At 39.5% G+C, this 17,620-nt stretch overlaps 3 protein-coding genes, 1 long non-coding RNA gene and 1 pseudogene across 5 annotated transcripts; 1 reads left to right on the top strand and 4 right to left on the bottom strand.

The window, feature by feature from the left end:
• Positions 1 to 2,348: 2,348 nt before the first annotated feature.
• LOC125218501 lies at positions 2,349 to 2,972 on the bottom strand. Its single transcript, XR_007175966.1, has 2 exons — positions 2,851 to 2,972; positions 2,349 to 2,501 (listed from the first exon to the last, which is right to left on the bottom strand). It is a non-coding gene; the product is annotated as an uncharacterized LOC125218501 (long non-coding RNA).
• Positions 2,973 to 4,239: 1,267 nt separating this feature from the next.
• On the top strand, positions 4,240 to 6,495 carry LOC125185476 (annotated as a pseudogene).
• A 92-nt stretch (positions 6,496 to 6,587) lies between these two features.
• On the bottom strand, positions 6,588 to 8,969 carry LOC125218545 (protein MULTIPLE CHLOROPLAST DIVISION SITE 1). The gene is made up of 5 exons (XM_048120231.1): positions 8,797 to 8,969; positions 8,436 to 8,693; positions 7,638 to 7,804; positions 7,040 to 7,427; positions 6,588 to 6,945 (listed from the first exon to the last, which is right to left on the bottom strand). Exons 1-5 carry the CDS (start codon positions 8,842 to 8,844, stop codon positions 6,754 to 6,756), a joined length of 1,053 nt encoding a protein of 350 aa, XP_047976188.1. The 5' UTR covers positions 8,845 to 8,969; the 3' UTR covers positions 6,588 to 6,753.
• A 799-nt stretch (positions 8,970 to 9,768) lies between these two features.
• On the bottom strand, positions 9,769 to 12,932 carry LOC125223917 (MLO-like protein 9). The gene is made up of 15 exons (XM_048127226.1): positions 12,543 to 12,932; positions 12,279 to 12,336; positions 11,925 to 12,166; positions 11,729 to 11,845; positions 11,572 to 11,626; positions 11,366 to 11,457; positions 11,226 to 11,300; positions 11,052 to 11,140; positions 10,916 to 10,965; positions 10,786 to 10,826; positions 10,529 to 10,702; positions 10,388 to 10,423; positions 10,241 to 10,308; positions 10,107 to 10,167; positions 9,769 to 10,017 (listed from the first exon to the last, which is right to left on the bottom strand). Exons 1-15 carry the CDS (start codon positions 12,756 to 12,758, stop codon positions 9,853 to 9,855), a joined length of 1,539 nt encoding a protein of 512 aa, XP_047983183.1. The 5' UTR covers positions 12,759 to 12,932; the 3' UTR covers positions 9,769 to 9,852.
• An 802-nt stretch (positions 12,933 to 13,734) lies between these two features.
• Positions 13,735 to 15,990, bottom strand: LOC125223462. 2 transcript variants are annotated; one of them, XM_048126625.1, is made up of 6 exons: positions 15,802 to 15,990; positions 15,330 to 15,447; positions 14,909 to 15,005; positions 14,629 to 14,715; positions 14,175 to 14,343; positions 13,735 to 13,948 (listed from the first exon to the last, which is right to left on the bottom strand). In XM_048126625.1, exons 1-5 carry the CDS (start codon positions 15,860 to 15,862, stop codon positions 14,206 to 14,208), a joined length of 501 nt encoding a protein of 166 aa, XP_047982582.1. In that variant the 5' UTR covers positions 15,863 to 15,990; the 3' UTR covers positions 13,735 to 13,948; positions 14,175 to 14,205. The 2 variants fall into 2 exon arrangements, with proteins under 2 accessions (XP_047982582.1, XP_047982583.1); XM_048126626.1 differs by having other exon boundaries at positions 13,735 to 13,956.
• Positions 15,991 to 17,620: the final 1,630 nt, after the last annotated feature.

The following is a 17,620-nucleotide window of genomic DNA, read 5'->3' on the forward strand; positions in this document are numbered from 1 at the left end:
TTGATGCTTTGAGAGTCGCTCGATTGTTTATTGAAATTGTGGTTAAACATCACGGTTTCCCTAAAACTCTTGTGTCGGACAGGGACCCCATTTTTCTAAGTGCGACATGGGAACATATGTTGCGTTTGATTGGTACTAAGTTGCATTTTTCGACCGTGTATCATCCTCAATCTGACGGTCAGACGGAGGTTCGCAATAGAGGTCTGGAGCAATATTTGCGTGCTTTTGTGGCGGATAAACCTTCAAGATGGATAAATTTCCTTCCTTGGGCTGAACTTGCACTTAATTGCTTACACCATTCAGGCCTTGGCACCTCTCCATTCCACGCTCTATATGGCAGGGAGCCACCTTTATTGGTCGCCACACCCCCTTCGCATTCTACTCCTCCGGCAGTAGCTGACCTTATCCGCCAAAGAGGTGCTTTACTGGTAAAATTGAGAGCGAATTTACAGAGGGCTCAACAACAGATACGGGACACAGCAAACAAGCATCGTCGTGATGTTCAATTTTCAGTTGGTGACATGGTTCTTCTCAGACTTCAGCAATATCATCAACACTCTGTCGCCCGACCACAGTCTGCAAAATTGGCTCGACGTTTCTACGGCTCTTTTAAGATCATTGAGCGTGTAGGGACCGTCTCCTGTCGCTTGTCATTACCGCAGGAATGTCGCGTGCACAATGTCTTTCATGTTAGTCTTTTGCAACCTTTTATTGCAGGGTCTGTTATGCCCGCTGAAGTTCCATTACCGGAGGAATTCTTCATGTCTCGACCGGTTGCTAAGCCGCTTCGTTTACTGGACCGTCGTGTGGTGATGCAAGATGGCAAGCCAGTGGAACAGGGTCTGTTCGAGTGGGCTGATTCAAGTGACAACTCTCCAACTTGGGAACCCCTCAACTCTTTCTACCGTCGCTTTCCTTCCATTGTCCTTGAGGACAAGGACACTTCTATTGGGGGGGGGGGGAGTTGATACGAACCCCTCTACTTCATACCAGCCAACACATGCAGAGGACATAGATGACGAATGCTACAGAGATGAAGCTCTCACTGCTCCAACATTGGAGGTTTCCTCTCGACGCATAAGAAGACCCCCAGTCCGTTTCAAAGATTACGTTGATTGTTAGTTTGTTAGTTATTTTGGTTATTTCGTATAATGTAATAGTGTAAGGAGTCGAGCATAGTATAAGCTCTATCTCGGGTTTTCTTTGTGGTTCTTTCTCGGGAGGTAGGAGGTCGAACCGCCCTAGGGTCCTAGATATAAAAAAGGAGAACTTGTCAACGTATCTATAATGAATGATAAGTTTACTCCAAATTTGCTGTCTTCTCACTTTTAAATCAGTTACATATCCGCTGCTTGACGGAGTAGAACTCCGCACGCAGATTCTATTCGATCATCCAGTTTTCTCGCCGTTGATTGCATTGCCCATACGATCATCATCGTATCACGGTCTCACACCTCTCCCTCGCCCCTACAACGCAGTGTGCTGGAGTCTGCACCCCTCCAAGTCGTCCAGCACCCCATTCTTCTACCCGTTACTCATGCCCTATAAGCTCAAATCAAGATTTTAGTTCAATCTCAACGTTTTGAACTGAACATGCTATTTTGAGAGCACAAGAAAAAATGCAGCTCTTATAGATGAATGGAATTTAAATTCCAACTTAAATTATCTTTGGCTTCTATAGACTGTTCTATTACAAGTAATTTCACAACTTAATCAAACAAACTATTTGCTATCGAGTAATAAAAAAATTCATTATGAAACCAAAGCAATGATCTAAACAAGTAGGGAGTAGAAAACATTTTTTTTCTGCAACGAAAACCAGAGTTGGGATGAGGATAGAGGTAGTAACCTGGCATCTAAGCATACAATGACACATCTAAAATTTCATCTTACACCGAATCAACAACGAATTGTTACACCATCCAGTTGAGTTTGCTCTGGTGTCAGCCTTACCACTAGAGTAAAGGTTACCTTGTGTTTCTAACAAAGCTTCAAGATCAAATGACCTTATTAGTGCAGCAATAGTTCTTAACCTAGGATGAGGTAAACTTAGTAAGTTTGTCCAGCGCTTTGGTCAGTTTCTAAGTACTATGTTACGAACCTTGAGGTTGCTAACCAAGCACACCTGCCTTTTGCAAACAAATGGATAGTAACCAATAAAGCAAAGTTACATGCTTTACCAATCCTAATGCAGTGATATTGATGTTTCATGCTCAAGGCACAAGCCATCCCCCAATGAAAACCCACTATCTATGTCAATCTTCCAATCAAATCAATTTATGGCATGAACTATGCCAAACTCATTGAAATTAAAGCTTATTACACTATTCAAAATGAGAGAGGCAAAGTGGCGATGGAGAAAGAATCATGACTCCATTGAGATAGATTCCTCAATTGTTTAACTTGTCACATACAATTTTCATCAACATACCACGACTCTAACCAACCATCACGAAAAGACACTCCAATTAATTTCATATGATTGGGGAAACTTCGCAATCCTGAAAAATGCATGTTTAATATATCATATCGAGTAATATTGACAATTTATATATGAGTTTCATAAACCAGGATAAGTAACACAATTATCAAGGAAATAATTAGTCTGAAATCCGATCAGTGTAAAAACTTTTTGTTCCTCTTACTTAACTACCATAACCAAATGGCAAACAGCAATAAGTGAGAGAGATTGAAACAATACTACAAATAAGTATCCTAATTCACAGTTTCAGCAAATTAACCTTTATCCATATCAAAAAACAGGAAAGAATCAACAAACAATCCTAACCAAAAAGGTTAAGAAAAGAGGAGTAGTTGCGAAGGAAGGGTCAATAGTGAACATCACATCACCTTGTCATCCAAACCGAATTAAGAAGCCGTTGATCCACGCAACGAATCAGGCGGCGAGTAGGCAAGGGCGGCAATTATCGCCAGCCACCGCCGCCAGCTTGGTGACCATCGGCTGTTGAGAAAAAACAATTCATTTTGATTAAACATTAATTATGAATTTAATTATTGGAGTTGATATTCTACTTGTTTCTACTGAGTTTGGTTTTTTTTGCCAGTGATCGATTACATTCTAGGTTCCCCAAATTATATGGTACGTGTGCTTATCATATCAAATTATAAGCACTTAGTTATTAAGTATGAATATATTCTTAGTTAATACTATGTGATTTTGAAAATTAGACAACATAAGATAGCCTGCGTTCCACAGAAATGAGACTTAATAAAAATGTGTCGAGAGGTAATAATTTTCATAACATTTAGCCCCTTATTAGTACAATAATGGAATGAAGATATGAATGCAATCATAGTTTTGGTTTTTTATTCCATCCTTTATTCCATCATATTACCAATCAAATGAATAAAATAGCAGTAGTATTCACATTCCTTTCCATTATATTCATGAAAATTTATGAAGCTATAGAGCGCAAACTAATGAATAGCTAGTTGGAACTGAAACTAATCCAGCATTTAATGAAATGTAGTGTATTTTTAAGGAGAAAGCGATTTGATTACGATAAACATCCAATGATTCTCATGCACCTCATACCATCCTCTTTAAAAAACAATGGAAAATGAGCAATTGAGCATCACTAGTTTAAAAGAGGCAGAATGGTAGTATGACTTTGTTTGCAACAAGTTTACTGCATCTGCTGTCATTTTCTGAATCCTTTGATTTATAATCCGCCATTAATTTTTCCCCAATTTAATCATAGTTATAAGAAAAGATTCAAGTACTCCTAGTTAGGATTCTTTCACAGTTCTTCTGTTTGATTAGTTCCTCGCTCATTTTCAGCAACTTTCACTCAAACCATATGTTTCTTTCTCACAAACAAAATGGTTTGCTCAAATCTAAACAATCTTATATCTTAATTTATTTTTTTGTGCTGTGAAATTCTGCTCTGGTACAAGCTTAAAGGAAGTATATTACCTATTCAAGATCGAGTTAGTTTTTCTTCATTACAATATGTTTGTGTAGTTTGTCTGTACATCAGTGATCATGCATATTATGTAGCTTGCTTGTTTCTTCTTTTCCGGAATGTTGATTCTTACTCAAATTTTGTTATCTTTGTGATAGCAGATGAGGAAAGATGAAAGGTGCTGCTACAATTGGCAACCTTTTGACGTGTTCGCCATTTCTTCTCTTCAAAAAGGGAACTTATACTTAGGTATATGAACTTTATAGTAATCCATATTCCTAATATGTCTAGGAGCTGTAGTTTACATAAAATAAAGAGAGGCCTTATTGTGGCAATGTCTCTTATTGGAGCCACAGCCATCACCACTTGTTTCGGGACTATCTCAGACATGATTGGACGACGTCCAATGCTCATTTTGTCTTCTATGTTTTACTTTCTTAGTGGCTTGATAATGCTGTGGTCTCCCAATGTGTATGTCTTGCTTCTAGCTAGGCTGTTAGATGGTTTTAGTGTCGGACTTGCTGTTACTCTCGTTCCCCTCTACATATCCGAGACTGCCCCTTCAGAGATACGAGGCATGCTGAATACCCTTCCTCAGTTTGCTGGAACTGCTGGTATGTTCTTGGCGTATTGTATGATTTTCGGGATGTCCTTGATGCTCGGACTTCTTTCAGTTCCTTCTCTTGTGTATTTTGCGTTGATGGTTTTGTATCTGCCTGAATCTCCCCTCTGGCTAGTGAGCAAAGCGAAGATGCTGGAGGCCAAACGTGTTTTACAGAAACTGCGCGCTAGGGAGGATGTTTCCGGTATGTTTCTATGTGGTTTTCACCTTGACCTTTGAAAATAGACAAATATGACCGTGGCTGTTGTTACTTCGATTTGCAGGCGAGATGGCTTTACTCGTAGAAGGTCTGGCAGTTGGTGGCGAGCCTTCTATAGAAGAGTATGTTATCGGTCCAGCAGATGAGGAGCATGAGGGACGTGGTGATGAAGCTCGTGGATAGTGAATCCAATCACTGGTGAGAGTCATCTCAGTCTAGTCTCACAACAAGGGATCATCGTACATCAAAATGTCCCACTTATGGATCCTCTGGTGACGCTCTTCAGTAGTGTCCACGAGAAGCTGCCAGAGGCAGGGAGTATGAGGAGCATGCTTTTCCCCAATTTTGGTAGTATGTTTAGCACTGCAGAGCCTCAAGATGAAGATGAAGAGAGTCCACAGAGAGAAGGCGAGGGTTATGCATCAGAGGGTGGTGATGTGGAGTCCAACAGCAATCTGCAGAGCCCGTTGATCTCACGCCAAACTACAACCATGGAGAAGGGATTCATTCCTCCTCATTCCCATGGCAGCATCTTGCAAGGGAACAGCGGCACAGTTGGTACCACAGGCATTGGCAGTGGGTGGCAACTAGCGTGGAAATGGTCGGAAGGAGGAGGTGAAGATGGAAAGAAAGGGGTATTCAAGAGGATTTACCTGCACGAGGGAGCAGCATCTGGCACGAGGCCTGGCTCTCTCGTCTCACTCTCCGGTGCTGGTGATTTTGGCGACTACATCCATGCTGCAGCTGTAGTAAGCCAACCAACTCTTTATGCAAAGGAACATGTTGGACCAGCAATGGTGCATCCTTCACAAGATACTTCAAAAGGGCCTCTTTTGGCTGCTCTTCTCGAACCAGGCGTTAAACGAGCATTAGTTGTTGGGATCGGACTTCAAATGCTGCAACAGGTACTGCTGATTAACTTCTTTTTATCATCTATATGCATTGCAAGAGTATCTGGTCTCAGCTTTAGTTCATCTCATGTTTCACACGGCCTTATCTTCATGGTGTCTGTTTAGTTCTCCAGGATCAATGGGGTTCTGTACTACACTCCTCAAATCTTTGAGCAAGCAGGGGCCAGCGTTTTCCTCTCAAATCTTGGCATCAGCTCAGACTCCTCGACATTCCTCATCAGCGCGCTGACAAACTTATTGATGCTTCCGAGTATTGGTGTTGCAATGAGGCTCATGGATGTTACGGGAAGGAGGTCCCTTCTCTTTTCCTTCACTGTCAGTATTTCTCGAACTCGAGAAGTGAAACTTTTCTCGTTCTCTTGTACGTTCAGGTCATTGCTACTTACCACGATTCCCATCCTGATAACATCACTCGCTGTACTGGTGATTGGGAATGTGTTTGATTTTGGCGACGTGGCTCATGCAGTTATCTCAACTGTGTGTGTGGTGATGTACTTCTGCACGTTCGCGATGGGGTACGGGCCAGTCCCTAACATCCTGTGCTCAGAGATTTTCCCTATGAGAGTCTGTGGACTCTGTATTGCCATATGTGCCCTTGTTTTCTGGATATGCGATGTCATTGTTACTTACACGCCCCATGTGATGCTTGGGTCCATCGTTTGGCTGGTGTTTTCAGTATTTATGCCATCGTCTGTGTCGTCTCATGTTTTTCGTGTTCTTGAGGGTTCCGGAGACAAAAAGGCATGCCATTGGAAGTCATCAGACTTCTTTGCTGTGGGAGCAAAGATTGAGTGACAGAAATGCAGCTAATGATGGTATGGTGTTGGAATAAAATGTTTTGAGTTGGTGTAATCTACTGTACTAAATTTTTGTCAAATACTATCAGACAAGATTTAATGAAGTTGATCTAATAAATCACTCAAAAGATATAGTATAAGGAATACCATTAACATCTTAAAAATAATGTACATAGAAACTCAAAACCTGCAACTGTGTTACATCTGAATAATATGTACATTAGATCAAACTTTGGACCTCAATATTCTGATGGAAATTTCATGTTGGCTTAGATACAAAATTTGACACATTTACTCTTCAAGGATTCTGCAACTCCTCAGGCGGTGGTTTGTTACCGGAAGGGTGATCGGATGGAGAAGCACTTGAGCCTGATTTAGGAGTTGAGATGTTATGCTCGACTTGATTCTCCGACTTCATATGTGACTTCAATGGCCTCTCGAAATCTCTGGCTGCAGCAGGATCTATCACTAATTTGCCCAGTTTTTGATCCTGCATCACTCAAAATCGAAACATAAGCCCACCAACGGTCTATTTCTCGTATCTAGCATTGAAAATAAGTGCAACAATTCTACAAGATGCTTACATTCTGCAGCGCTTCAAGCTTCCTCTGCAGGGCTTCATGCTCTGCCTGTATACGGAATGGCACGCCATGCTTCTGATACACATTTGTTTGAGCCAGACCTTCATCAATATCACTAGCAGTTGTCGCAAAAGGATGGTTTGCAGGGATCCATCTGACAGTATCAGGGTCTACATCAGAAGGTATCGGATCACCTTCCTTGAGGAATACAGTTGGTCTCTTCCACTGATATGCACGGGATCTTCGTTTCTGATGTACTGTTTGTAGCTCATCTGTAAGAGTCACAGGTGCAAGCCGGTACACTTTTCCACACATTTCAACAGTTGAATTGCTTTTGCTGACTTTCACCATAGGGTTGTTAAATGGGTCCTCATACTTGAGAGGTGTGGAGCTGTGGAAAAGGAAAAATCAGAATATGAGAAGACCAAGACAGAATTGGAGACATTAACTTCAACAAGTAAAAGGTATGCAAATCTTCTGATTTTTTTACATGCAATGGAGGACTCCCAAGAACCAGAGAAAGAAATGTGCCAGAAATTGAAGCTTAAAACTATGAAATCCTAGAGCTCAATCTCAATGGAAAAAAGTTAAAGAGTCATACATGCCTCTTCTATCTGATCTAAGCTGTCCACGTCGGACAAGTTCAGCCACAGAGCCTGGACGCCGGTCACTTGACCTTTTTGTTGCATAACCTTTCACCACAACAACTAGCATGGTTGCTACAATGCATAATCCAATTGTGAAGTTCATACCAGAAAGTTTTCCAATCTGCCAAAACCAAAGTCCAAAAAACAAAGTGGGTAAATTCAGCAAGAAACGAGAATCACATCCACTATCTTATGCATGGTATGCAATGATTGATTTGGATGTAAAGTCTAGCTTGCTCGAAATTTTAAAAACTTTGAGGTTAAAAAGTAGATATTCGACCATCAATATTGATAAACATAGAAGCTTGTTTGGTGCATTTGAGTAGTACCCATCAACCAATGAACCGGACCATCTTGTCACCCATTATCCTACACTTTCCTCTCTTGGCTGGAGTAACAAAAGAAGCTCTCAAGTGGTATTACAGAAAAGTAGAACAATGAAATTTTTAAGAGATGTAAACAAAAATGTAAATAACCATATATGGTATAACGTCGACCAATTGAAACATCCAGTTCATCTAATAAACTACACCATAACATATGCAATTAGCTGTTCATATATATGTAATTGAGCTAACACATGAATAGCAGCATCGCCATCCCCAATCTAAACATGCCTAACTACATATGTAACCTCATTTGTAATTAGGATTGGAAAAAAGATTATAATTCCAGATTATCAAGATAATGTCCAAGTTCCAAGCCACGTGATTGGAAGGGCAATTCATCAAACTAGTTTATAATTAACCCACCGAGAAGGCGAACACCGGTAGAGAGCCAACTGAGTCGTGCAATTTGGCAACTATATTTTGATGTAGCTGTAGCTTCTCGGCATTATCTTTCTCGGAGCTCTTGATGACAACGGCGTCGTTTCGGAGGCCACTGTCAACGTCAGACTCCATTGCTTTCACCACAAACTTTCTGTATGTAACTCTCCCGTTTGAGTACTTACAGGTACAATCCAAACCCAGTTCCGACCAAAATTGAAGTCCATTCCGAAAATTCCGAAGCTTTGTCAACGAATGTAAGCAATTCCCGATTAGAAAAAGGAAAAAAAGCTCAAAATGCGAGCACTGAAAATGTAATTGTGAGAGCGCCTGAGAGTTGACTTACAGGAAGGAACGACGGCGAACGCACGTGTACTGCACCAATGGAAGCCATTTCTGGTATTGCTGTTACTGGCGGAGTGGCAAATCGGATATCATTTCGCAAAATGGCGATAATTTAGGGCAAATTGAGCTGGATCGAGGAAGCTAATTTGGGGGAAAAGGAAATCGGCTATCAATTGATTTGACGCGTTATAATAGGCCCGATGGGCCTTGCTTTCATCAACGACGGCCTCAATATTATATCTACCCATATTGTTCAATTCGACAGTAAGATTAAATTTGAAATAATTTACAATAAAATTTGTATATAAATAATTTAATTGAAATATGAAATGATTAATCATGAAATACTCTTATAATCTAATCTTGGCATTTTAGAGACGAACCCATATATATTATCATGCACCCAAGTTTTGAAACAAACGCAACCAATCAAGTGACAAGATTAATCATCATCTTTGTCCTTTAATCACATGTAATTGTAGCAACCGAAATGGCCTCATTGCATATTTACATGATTTTTTTTATAGAAATTTACTTTTTTGTTGGGAAAATTAAATTTTATTGGAGATGTATATTTACAAGATTTGAAACACAATTAATTACTAACATATTAACACATCTAAAAGTGAGGTGATTCCATTAATATGATTTAGGAATACAGTTATGATTGTTGTTAACAATGAAGCCTTTATTTTTTTTAGATTCCATCAATAGGGCTTAGTCAAGCTAAATGCACTAAAACTTTGACACAATTCTGTTAAATATAAACTCGAAAAGTTGAATGACAATATATTAACAGTCAATCTGTTAATTTTCAGGGATTCTAATTTCAAGAAACTAATGATTTTACTAAATTTCAACAATTAAAAGATGAGTGCATTGCAACCTATCAAGAATTATGTTTATGAACAATAGTGGATTTCTCAAAATTGAATTTTTTTTTTCTCCTTAATTTCATAGAAATTGTGTTGGAGTAAAAAAAGTTAATTCTGTAAGCTGGGGAATATATAAACATGATAGGAAAATTCACATTAATTCCTATGGTTATTGCACTAATTTATATAGATTGGCGATGAGGTTCGTCTTGTTGTTGAGTTGAGGCTGAATCACTGCCTAGCATATGAATTGAGCGTTCTCTGTTTTTCCTCACTTTTTTGTGCCATAACTTCAATGCCTTGGATGTTTGATCATCAAAAATACCCCTTTTCATGTGTGATCCCATCTGAGAATAAATATAATACACCTCAAACTTAACTACAACAATTCAGTAGTCTTTAAATTGAGAATGCACATTGTGAGGAGAATTATTACCTGTGTAACAAGTGCATAAAGTGGAAGGGTAATGTAGCTGCACATGATATTAACTGCTACCCTGCTCATAACAACATAATATAGGTTAAACATAACTTCATGTTACAAAAATGTGTGTCGAAAGCAAGACTGACCCAATGAAGACTCGGAGAAGAGCAAGTCGGAAATAATGATGAAAGCAAGAGTGCAACCCGTATTCATACTGATAAATCATACAGCCTTGGGTTAGATAAGAAACAAAAGGATGGAGAATGGAGAAGAGAGAGAGAGAGCTTCGTTACCGTTATCCAAAAGAAATATGTGATCTCAAATGCGTTCTGTCGATCAGTAAGAAAAACAAGAGATAAGGTCTTAAACGAGACTGAATTCGTGACCAAAGATGTAAATCGAACAAACAGCATAATTAGATGAAAGAATTGGACCTGAAAGAGAGTAAGATGAATAAGATGAAGCATTAGCTCAGGCCAGTTAAACCAAAAATGATTATCCGAAACTTGCATGAGCGGGATTCCTTGCACAACAGCATGCCTTTCTTGGATTTCTATAGCCATCCGGCTTATGATCGCTTGTAGCTTCGTGCCAACTGCTAATATTATCTTTACCCCAACCAACAAACTAAAGTCAATCTTTTCTATATTTATAGTACTTAATTAGAGGATGGAGGATAATGTGATGTTACCAAAAGAGGCATTATTGACAGCCAAAACAAAGCCAGGGATCCTGTAACCAAGCACAAGATAAGATACTACTCCATTATAGAAACATGAATATATGGATGTTTTATAAGTAAATGAAAATAGAGGAAGCACCTTCAACATTCATGAGTAGATAAAACATTGCAGCAAACCACAGCAAGGGGCTGAGAGTATTACCAAACATTATTATGATAGGCAAAAAAGATAAATGAGCTCATATATTGACAGACAAAGAGGGAGGAAGTCTTACGGGACTCCTATGACTACTTTGAAGTCATCCTCCAATGACCTTTTCACATACTTCTGAAAATTAAACCTAATTCCAGGAGCCAAATGCACCTGACAGAAATTCCTCATGATTTAGAATCATCACTGTTTGTTTGAAATATCTGTGTTCACTAACAAATGATCATCAAGAACTCACAGAGATGAAACCATGGCGCAGAGTCCAATAGTCAGCTCTACGAACTGACCACACCATGGGCCGGAAAAAGCAACCCTGGAAAAGTTGCATTTATATGTAAAGTCCTCAGTTACAAGAAACCTGCATTGGTATATCCTTACGATGTAAAAGAGGATGTTGTTTGTCATCCAAGAAGCAGCAGCATGGCCTTTGACAAAAGATGTATCTCGCGCAAATCTGTATGAAGTAGAATCTGTGGAAACATATCTTAATCAATAGAAGTGGAAATAACTCAGCAGCATCAAGATGCATATCATTTGTTGTTTTCACTAGCAAAAATGAAGGACTGTGTTTGTTAACTCAATACCATTTTTGTCATATTCAGCTTCACATTCTTTTTCCCATGCTTTCCATTCGCGAATCTGCTCCCGTGATTAAGAGAGAGGAAATAGTATTAGACCAACAAGGAAATGATCTCCACTGATCAAAGAGGGAAATTATACGACGGAATGCTATGTAGATACCTTCACCCTCCTCAGGCGCATTGTTATGGCGCTGCTCAACACGTGGAATACGGCCAAAAAGAATATGAATATGTGGAGCTGATGGAGTCCATTGCTGGATATAAGAGGCACATATCCCTAGTAAAAGATCAAAGCATCTATATGAATATCTCCCTCAAATTTTGAATTGAAAAAAAAATTATTAACAAACTCGTACTCTTTCGCATTGTCTGGATACAGAATCAGCTGCCAAGACTCTGTGTTCATACCAGAGGAGCCTCCTTTGATGCTCTTGCCCATGCTGATGATGATGATGCCCAACATGAGGCCCGTGATGCCCACGCCTTCTAAGCTCACATGGCAGCATAGTGTCCCCAATCTTTTCAGGAATGCAGATACTAGTGATGTACTTTTGCCCAAATGTCAGTGTTAAGGAAATGAAGCCCACAACCATTAGCTCTGCAAAGAATAAAAGCGATGAATAAAATGAGTAATACTCCCATTTTGAGGCTAAATTCTACAACACGGCCAGGAACAAGATATCTGGCCTAAGTGTGTTTCGAGTTCTCACCCGCCTTGATTTTCTCAAGAGCTTCAAGCAAAGCAAACTTCTTTCTGTCTGAGAAAGTCTACAAGTAATATAAACAAAAAGAGTTAAGAAAATGAAGCAGAAGAAATATTTTGTGTTTGATATTCAAAACCTACAAGTTAGCAAAAAGGAAAAGCAAATTTAATCAAAATCCCCCCACAATTACAGCAAAAGTGATAATTCCTTTCAAATTGGGGGAAAAATACTTCCAATTTGTCTTGTAGGAAGTGAAATGAAGAGGCAAACCTTCCCAACTAGATAAATAGTTTTCTCCAAAAGCAAAGAAATGATGATGATAACTCCACAAACTAATGAAACCGCCCATGTGGGAGTCTGATCGAGCTCCCGGGAACCTATCATTTCTTCAACGCTCGAAGCAGCGACAATAATCGGAAGGGAAAGAAACATCATGATGAGATGATGATTCCCGGCAGCAAGTGAAGAAATGAAAGGTAATTTCATTAGCCCTGCAGATTTTTGCAGGGTTGAGTTTCTTGTCTCTTTGTTTTGTTTGAGAAACTCATAACCAAATCAGAGAGGTGGGAAATTGGGAAATAACTGGAATTGTACGGACCAGAGATGGCCGTTAGAATGCGGTTGCTTGATGCCATTTGAAATCCAGTTTCTACTTTTTATTATCATCATCCAATGAATTCTTAATTAATCAGTCAATACTACATTTGAAAATGGAGTTTTAAATAATACTATTTTATGCCAAAAGAACACGTTGATTATGCCTTTACAAGTATTCCTTTGTCATTCAATCGAAAAGTTCCTAGCTTTCTCACATTCATTATGCCGACAGTTGTTTCTGCATTGGATCACTATACATGTAGATATCAATAGATTTACAAATGGGATTCGATCAAACAATATAATTATATTGTAATTTTTTTATGTAATTATATTGTTCAACAAGCCAACTAGTGTTTGTATCATTGTGTAATTAAATTATCATCATGCAATTTCAAATATGAATCTAGATCGTAATTTTATCTATGACTTTTTTGTTATGTACTCCATCCGTTCGCGAATATAAGTCTCATTTCTTTCCGGCACAGGTTTTAAGAAATGTTAAGAAAAGTGGGTGGGAGAAAGTTAGTGAAATATAACTACACTTGTGTATATTAGGTTTAAATGATATGTGAGTGGAATGAGTTGGTGGAATATGAGGTCTTTTCACCATTTATATAATTATGAACCAGGCCTCCTATTTGCGAACGGATCAAAATGAAAAAAATGGAACTCCTATTCGCGGACAAAGGGAGTATTAGTATTAGACGATGACAATAATTGCAAATAGACTAAAGGTTCATAATTTATCAATTTATTTACATATTTTGTGTTGTTTTTTTTAACTCTGTTTTTTTTTTTTTTTATGTTTCATAAAAAACATAATTTGACCAACCTTTTCATTCCTTAAAAATAAAGGCTTTGGTGAGAGAGAAACGAGAAAAAATAGTTGAAGTAGTGTTAATGGATTACATAATACTATGATGAAATCATTACTATCAATCTTGTCTTGTCATATTATCTCTTTTTGAGTTATTATAATCCATGATGCAGTTTCGTTATATACAACGATCACCTTCTTGGCTCCAGCTTTGATGTGGTTTCCTATTCCTGGACCATCAACAAAAACACCAACTCCCCTGCATTCCTCACATTGTTCATCAAAGAAGATAAGGGAGTGTCAGATATAAACATGGGTTTATATACAACTGAAATGACCAATACAAGAGGTTATTAGACAGTGCGACTCACGACATCCATCAAAATCCAGAAAACTAACAGCACAATAGCACTAGCATATCATCTCTTAAACCCAGCATTTGTAACACAATCAAGCAGTGAAGGGTTGGTACAATGACCATATACCTTAGAGGAAAGGTTGTACATGTTGGCAGTCTTAGATGAGAGCCTCAACGTCATCTGAACTCACTGCAGCTCCATTTGGCGGCTGCTCTTCTGATCGCAACTGAGTGGATACATTATCTATGGCATCGTTCAGTTGTGCAATCTTCTCAGCCAGTTTCTTGCGTTGCTTCTGCGTATAAAATATTTTACATGTGTGTAATTTGATCGGACGGAAAGTTCATTAGACCTCAAGACACTACACATTACAGTTAAAAACAAGGTTCAATAATTTCAATTTTTGTTCTAACAAGGTTCAAATATCTATCAACAGAATTTTAGAGCTTCCTAGTTAAAAGCTAATTTTGCAAGCTTTCTCAGGCAGAACATATTTTTGAACTGCAATGTCAATGACTCTGAACCTAACTAGTCATAGAGATGAATATATAAACAAGCGACTGTATTGAAAATATCAAACCTCCAGGGCCTTTTCTTCATCATAGATAAATTTTGGCAGCTTTTTCATGAGATCCTTTTTGTCAGATCCATTTAAAGCCTTGCTGATCTGTCGAATATTGGATAGAGTAGCCGGATGTCATTATACAATTATACTATTCAACACTCTATGCAGCAGAAAAGAATGCAATTGCAGGAAACTTATCAGGAACATCATAGTACATATCAGCACAGTATTACATAAGAGTGAAAGACTAAGACAAAAGATAATTCATCAAAATACTTTTTGTTTTGGTCATCACCTGAGGTGCAAAAACACATCCAAGTGTCCCAACAATTAATCCCCCTAAAACAAAGCCACTGACAAAGATGCTTGCACTGCCTGGCCTTCCATCATCACTGCCATAGGTTGCATAAAACTAATAGATGTATTCAGAGCCATCTCACAAGTATCTAAATCTAAAGGAGGAAATCTGTAGCCTTCCTATAACTGGAGCCATTTAAGTACTTATATTTCATTAATCTAGTTCTACTTATTCACAATAAGAACTTTATACCGATGATCTCAGTTGATGTTCGTTGGCAAAAAATATAAACTGAAACAGAATTGCATGCAATAACAAGGCCTTGGTAACAAGAGAGTGGTGGGGGAACAAAAGCAAACTGCTAATGACAAATTCCATTACTTCCATATTTACAGCAATAGTAAATGAGTTTAAGTACCTATAACTTGCTTGAACTGTGAGTATCCTTTTGTTGGTGGATGGTCTGTTGTTGCCCTTAAAACTCAAGGCCAAGTGAGTGGGTCTCATAAACTGATCAGCAGACTTCAAAGAAGAGCCTAGCAAATATATCAAGATAGGATATTTAGCAAGAGTAGAAGAACGATTGACACAAAATGGCTGCAACATTCATAATTTGACTCTTATTCAACATAGTACAAAAGAGAAGTCCATTTCATTCCTTGTAAGACTACATTTAACTCTATATATGGATCAATCATATTCATATTAGTGAGGATTAGGCTTCTCTCAAAAGCAGATAAAGCAATCCTTGTAAACCCCAGTAAACATTTCAAATTAAGGTAACAAATTAAATTCATTGAAATAATAGCTGCAGCCAAACTTAATTCAACACAACTCCATCATCGCAGAAAATGAAATCAACAAACAAACTAGCAATTGCGTGGATTTACCAGAAGATAAATCGACTGCGGGGCTCCTCGATATGACAACAGAATTGGATAAAGACGCCATTCTGAGAAGATTCCAGTAGCAAAGGAGTTTGAAGTGCGATGAAAGGAATGAAGAAAGGGGAGTGAGTGCGAAATAGTGTCAACCTCCTTAATTTAATTTCTCTTTGTTGGCGACGACGAAATCAAAGTTGTAATTTTAGATTTATTTATCTGTTTTTATAAACTAAAATAGTCGTTTTGTTAATCTTTGAATGGCTGCACACTCTTCTCAACTGGATAACATTTTGTTTTAAATAGATACAGAATTTTATTGCTTGTTGAGATGAATAACTTATACTCCACGATTTTAAATTCTATTTCTCTTTACTTGTAGTATTTGATTTAATTGTAGCCAATTATTGTTTCGTGAAGTGTATAGTAATATAATTGTAGTCAATTATCTCTATCTCTAATATCACAAATTTTGGCTGAATTTCAATTTTTTTCATAAATTACTTGGTCTTAAAATTTCTAGCTTGGTCGCTTATGAGATTTATCACACTTCAATCGGGAAAAATTTATTTTGACATGACTTATAGGATAATTTTACTGTGGTACAAATGACATCACTTTGGCAAGTTAAAACATCTACATGAATGAAAAATATTACTACTAGAATTTCTGTCAAAGTTTACTCTCAATACCTCAGGTCTAACTTCCCCACTCATTTAAAAGTATATGACCATTGACCACCATCATATTACCCGTTTACTCTCAAGTCTCAACTTCCCAACCAATGTTGCTGACGTGACTTGTTAATCCTACTTAGAGAATCCACAATAAAAATAGGTCCCCGCCCCGAACTTCTCGGAGTCCTTCAAGAACACATAGCATTCCCAAAAGAGGAACTCCTTATACTTCCCCTAGGCAAGGGGAACCGATTTCTCCGCTATCCTCCCGGCGTCCTCCTCATTCTTCGCCCACTAGTCTAGCTGGGCGGAGGGCGTTGGCGCACAACCCGAAAATCGGCCGACCGCGGCCCTGATCCGTTCCCACCCCATCCGACACTCCTCCTCGTTGTAGTCCTTCCCCATGCGGGAAGTTCCTCCCCGTAGGGGCTCGCCAATCTTCGCCCACATGTTGACGACCACGCCGGTTGTTCGCAACCGCGGATCGTCGCAAACCGGCAACCACCCCTTGGCCACGCCGGCGTTGCTCATCCTTCGTCCACTTCTTCCGCGTGGGGGTGTCGTCAACACCGGGCTGCGAGGACTCGCCGACCACCTTGCCCTTCTTCTTCTTCGGCGCGGCCCGACTCGCTAGAACGGGAGTGTCCGGATCCCCGAGATCGATCCTCATATCATGTAATGACAAAAGGTCATCGCCAGTGAACTGCGTCTCCACCGGGGTCGACGTGAGACGAAGCCGTCAAAAAATCAAGAGAGGGACGATGGATCGTGTCCCCCCCGTGTGGCTCCCTACATCCCGGTGATGCATATCGTGCCGCATCCCTCCCCGCCACATCATCCTCATCATCTCGTCTGTATCATCGTAAATGCTCGCATTATGGGCGCATACCTCCCCACCCCCGCGCTGACCCCGCCCGGCATCCCCACGGCATCCCCCGGCATACATTCCATCGAGCCTGCGCCCTCGGTGCTCAGCCATCATCCCCATCAAGCGCCCCCAAGGGACGTTAAACCCTTGGCCCCATCTGGGCCCGCCCATCGGCCCCATCCAGATCCCACAGGCCACCGTGGGCGTATGAGAGCCGCTCGTCGCCGGACCGGACTCGTTGTTGTTGTCCATCGCTCGATGATGCTCTTGTACAGAAAGTTAG

Source organism: Salvia hispanica, chromosome 4, assembly GCF_023119035.1.
Source record: "Salvia hispanica cultivar TCC Black 2014 chromosome 4, UniMelb_Shisp_WGS_1.0, whole genome shotgun sequence".
In the NCBI taxonomy this organism is placed as follows: domain Eukaryota; kingdom Viridiplantae; phylum Streptophyta; class Magnoliopsida; order Lamiales; family Lamiaceae; genus Salvia; species Salvia hispanica.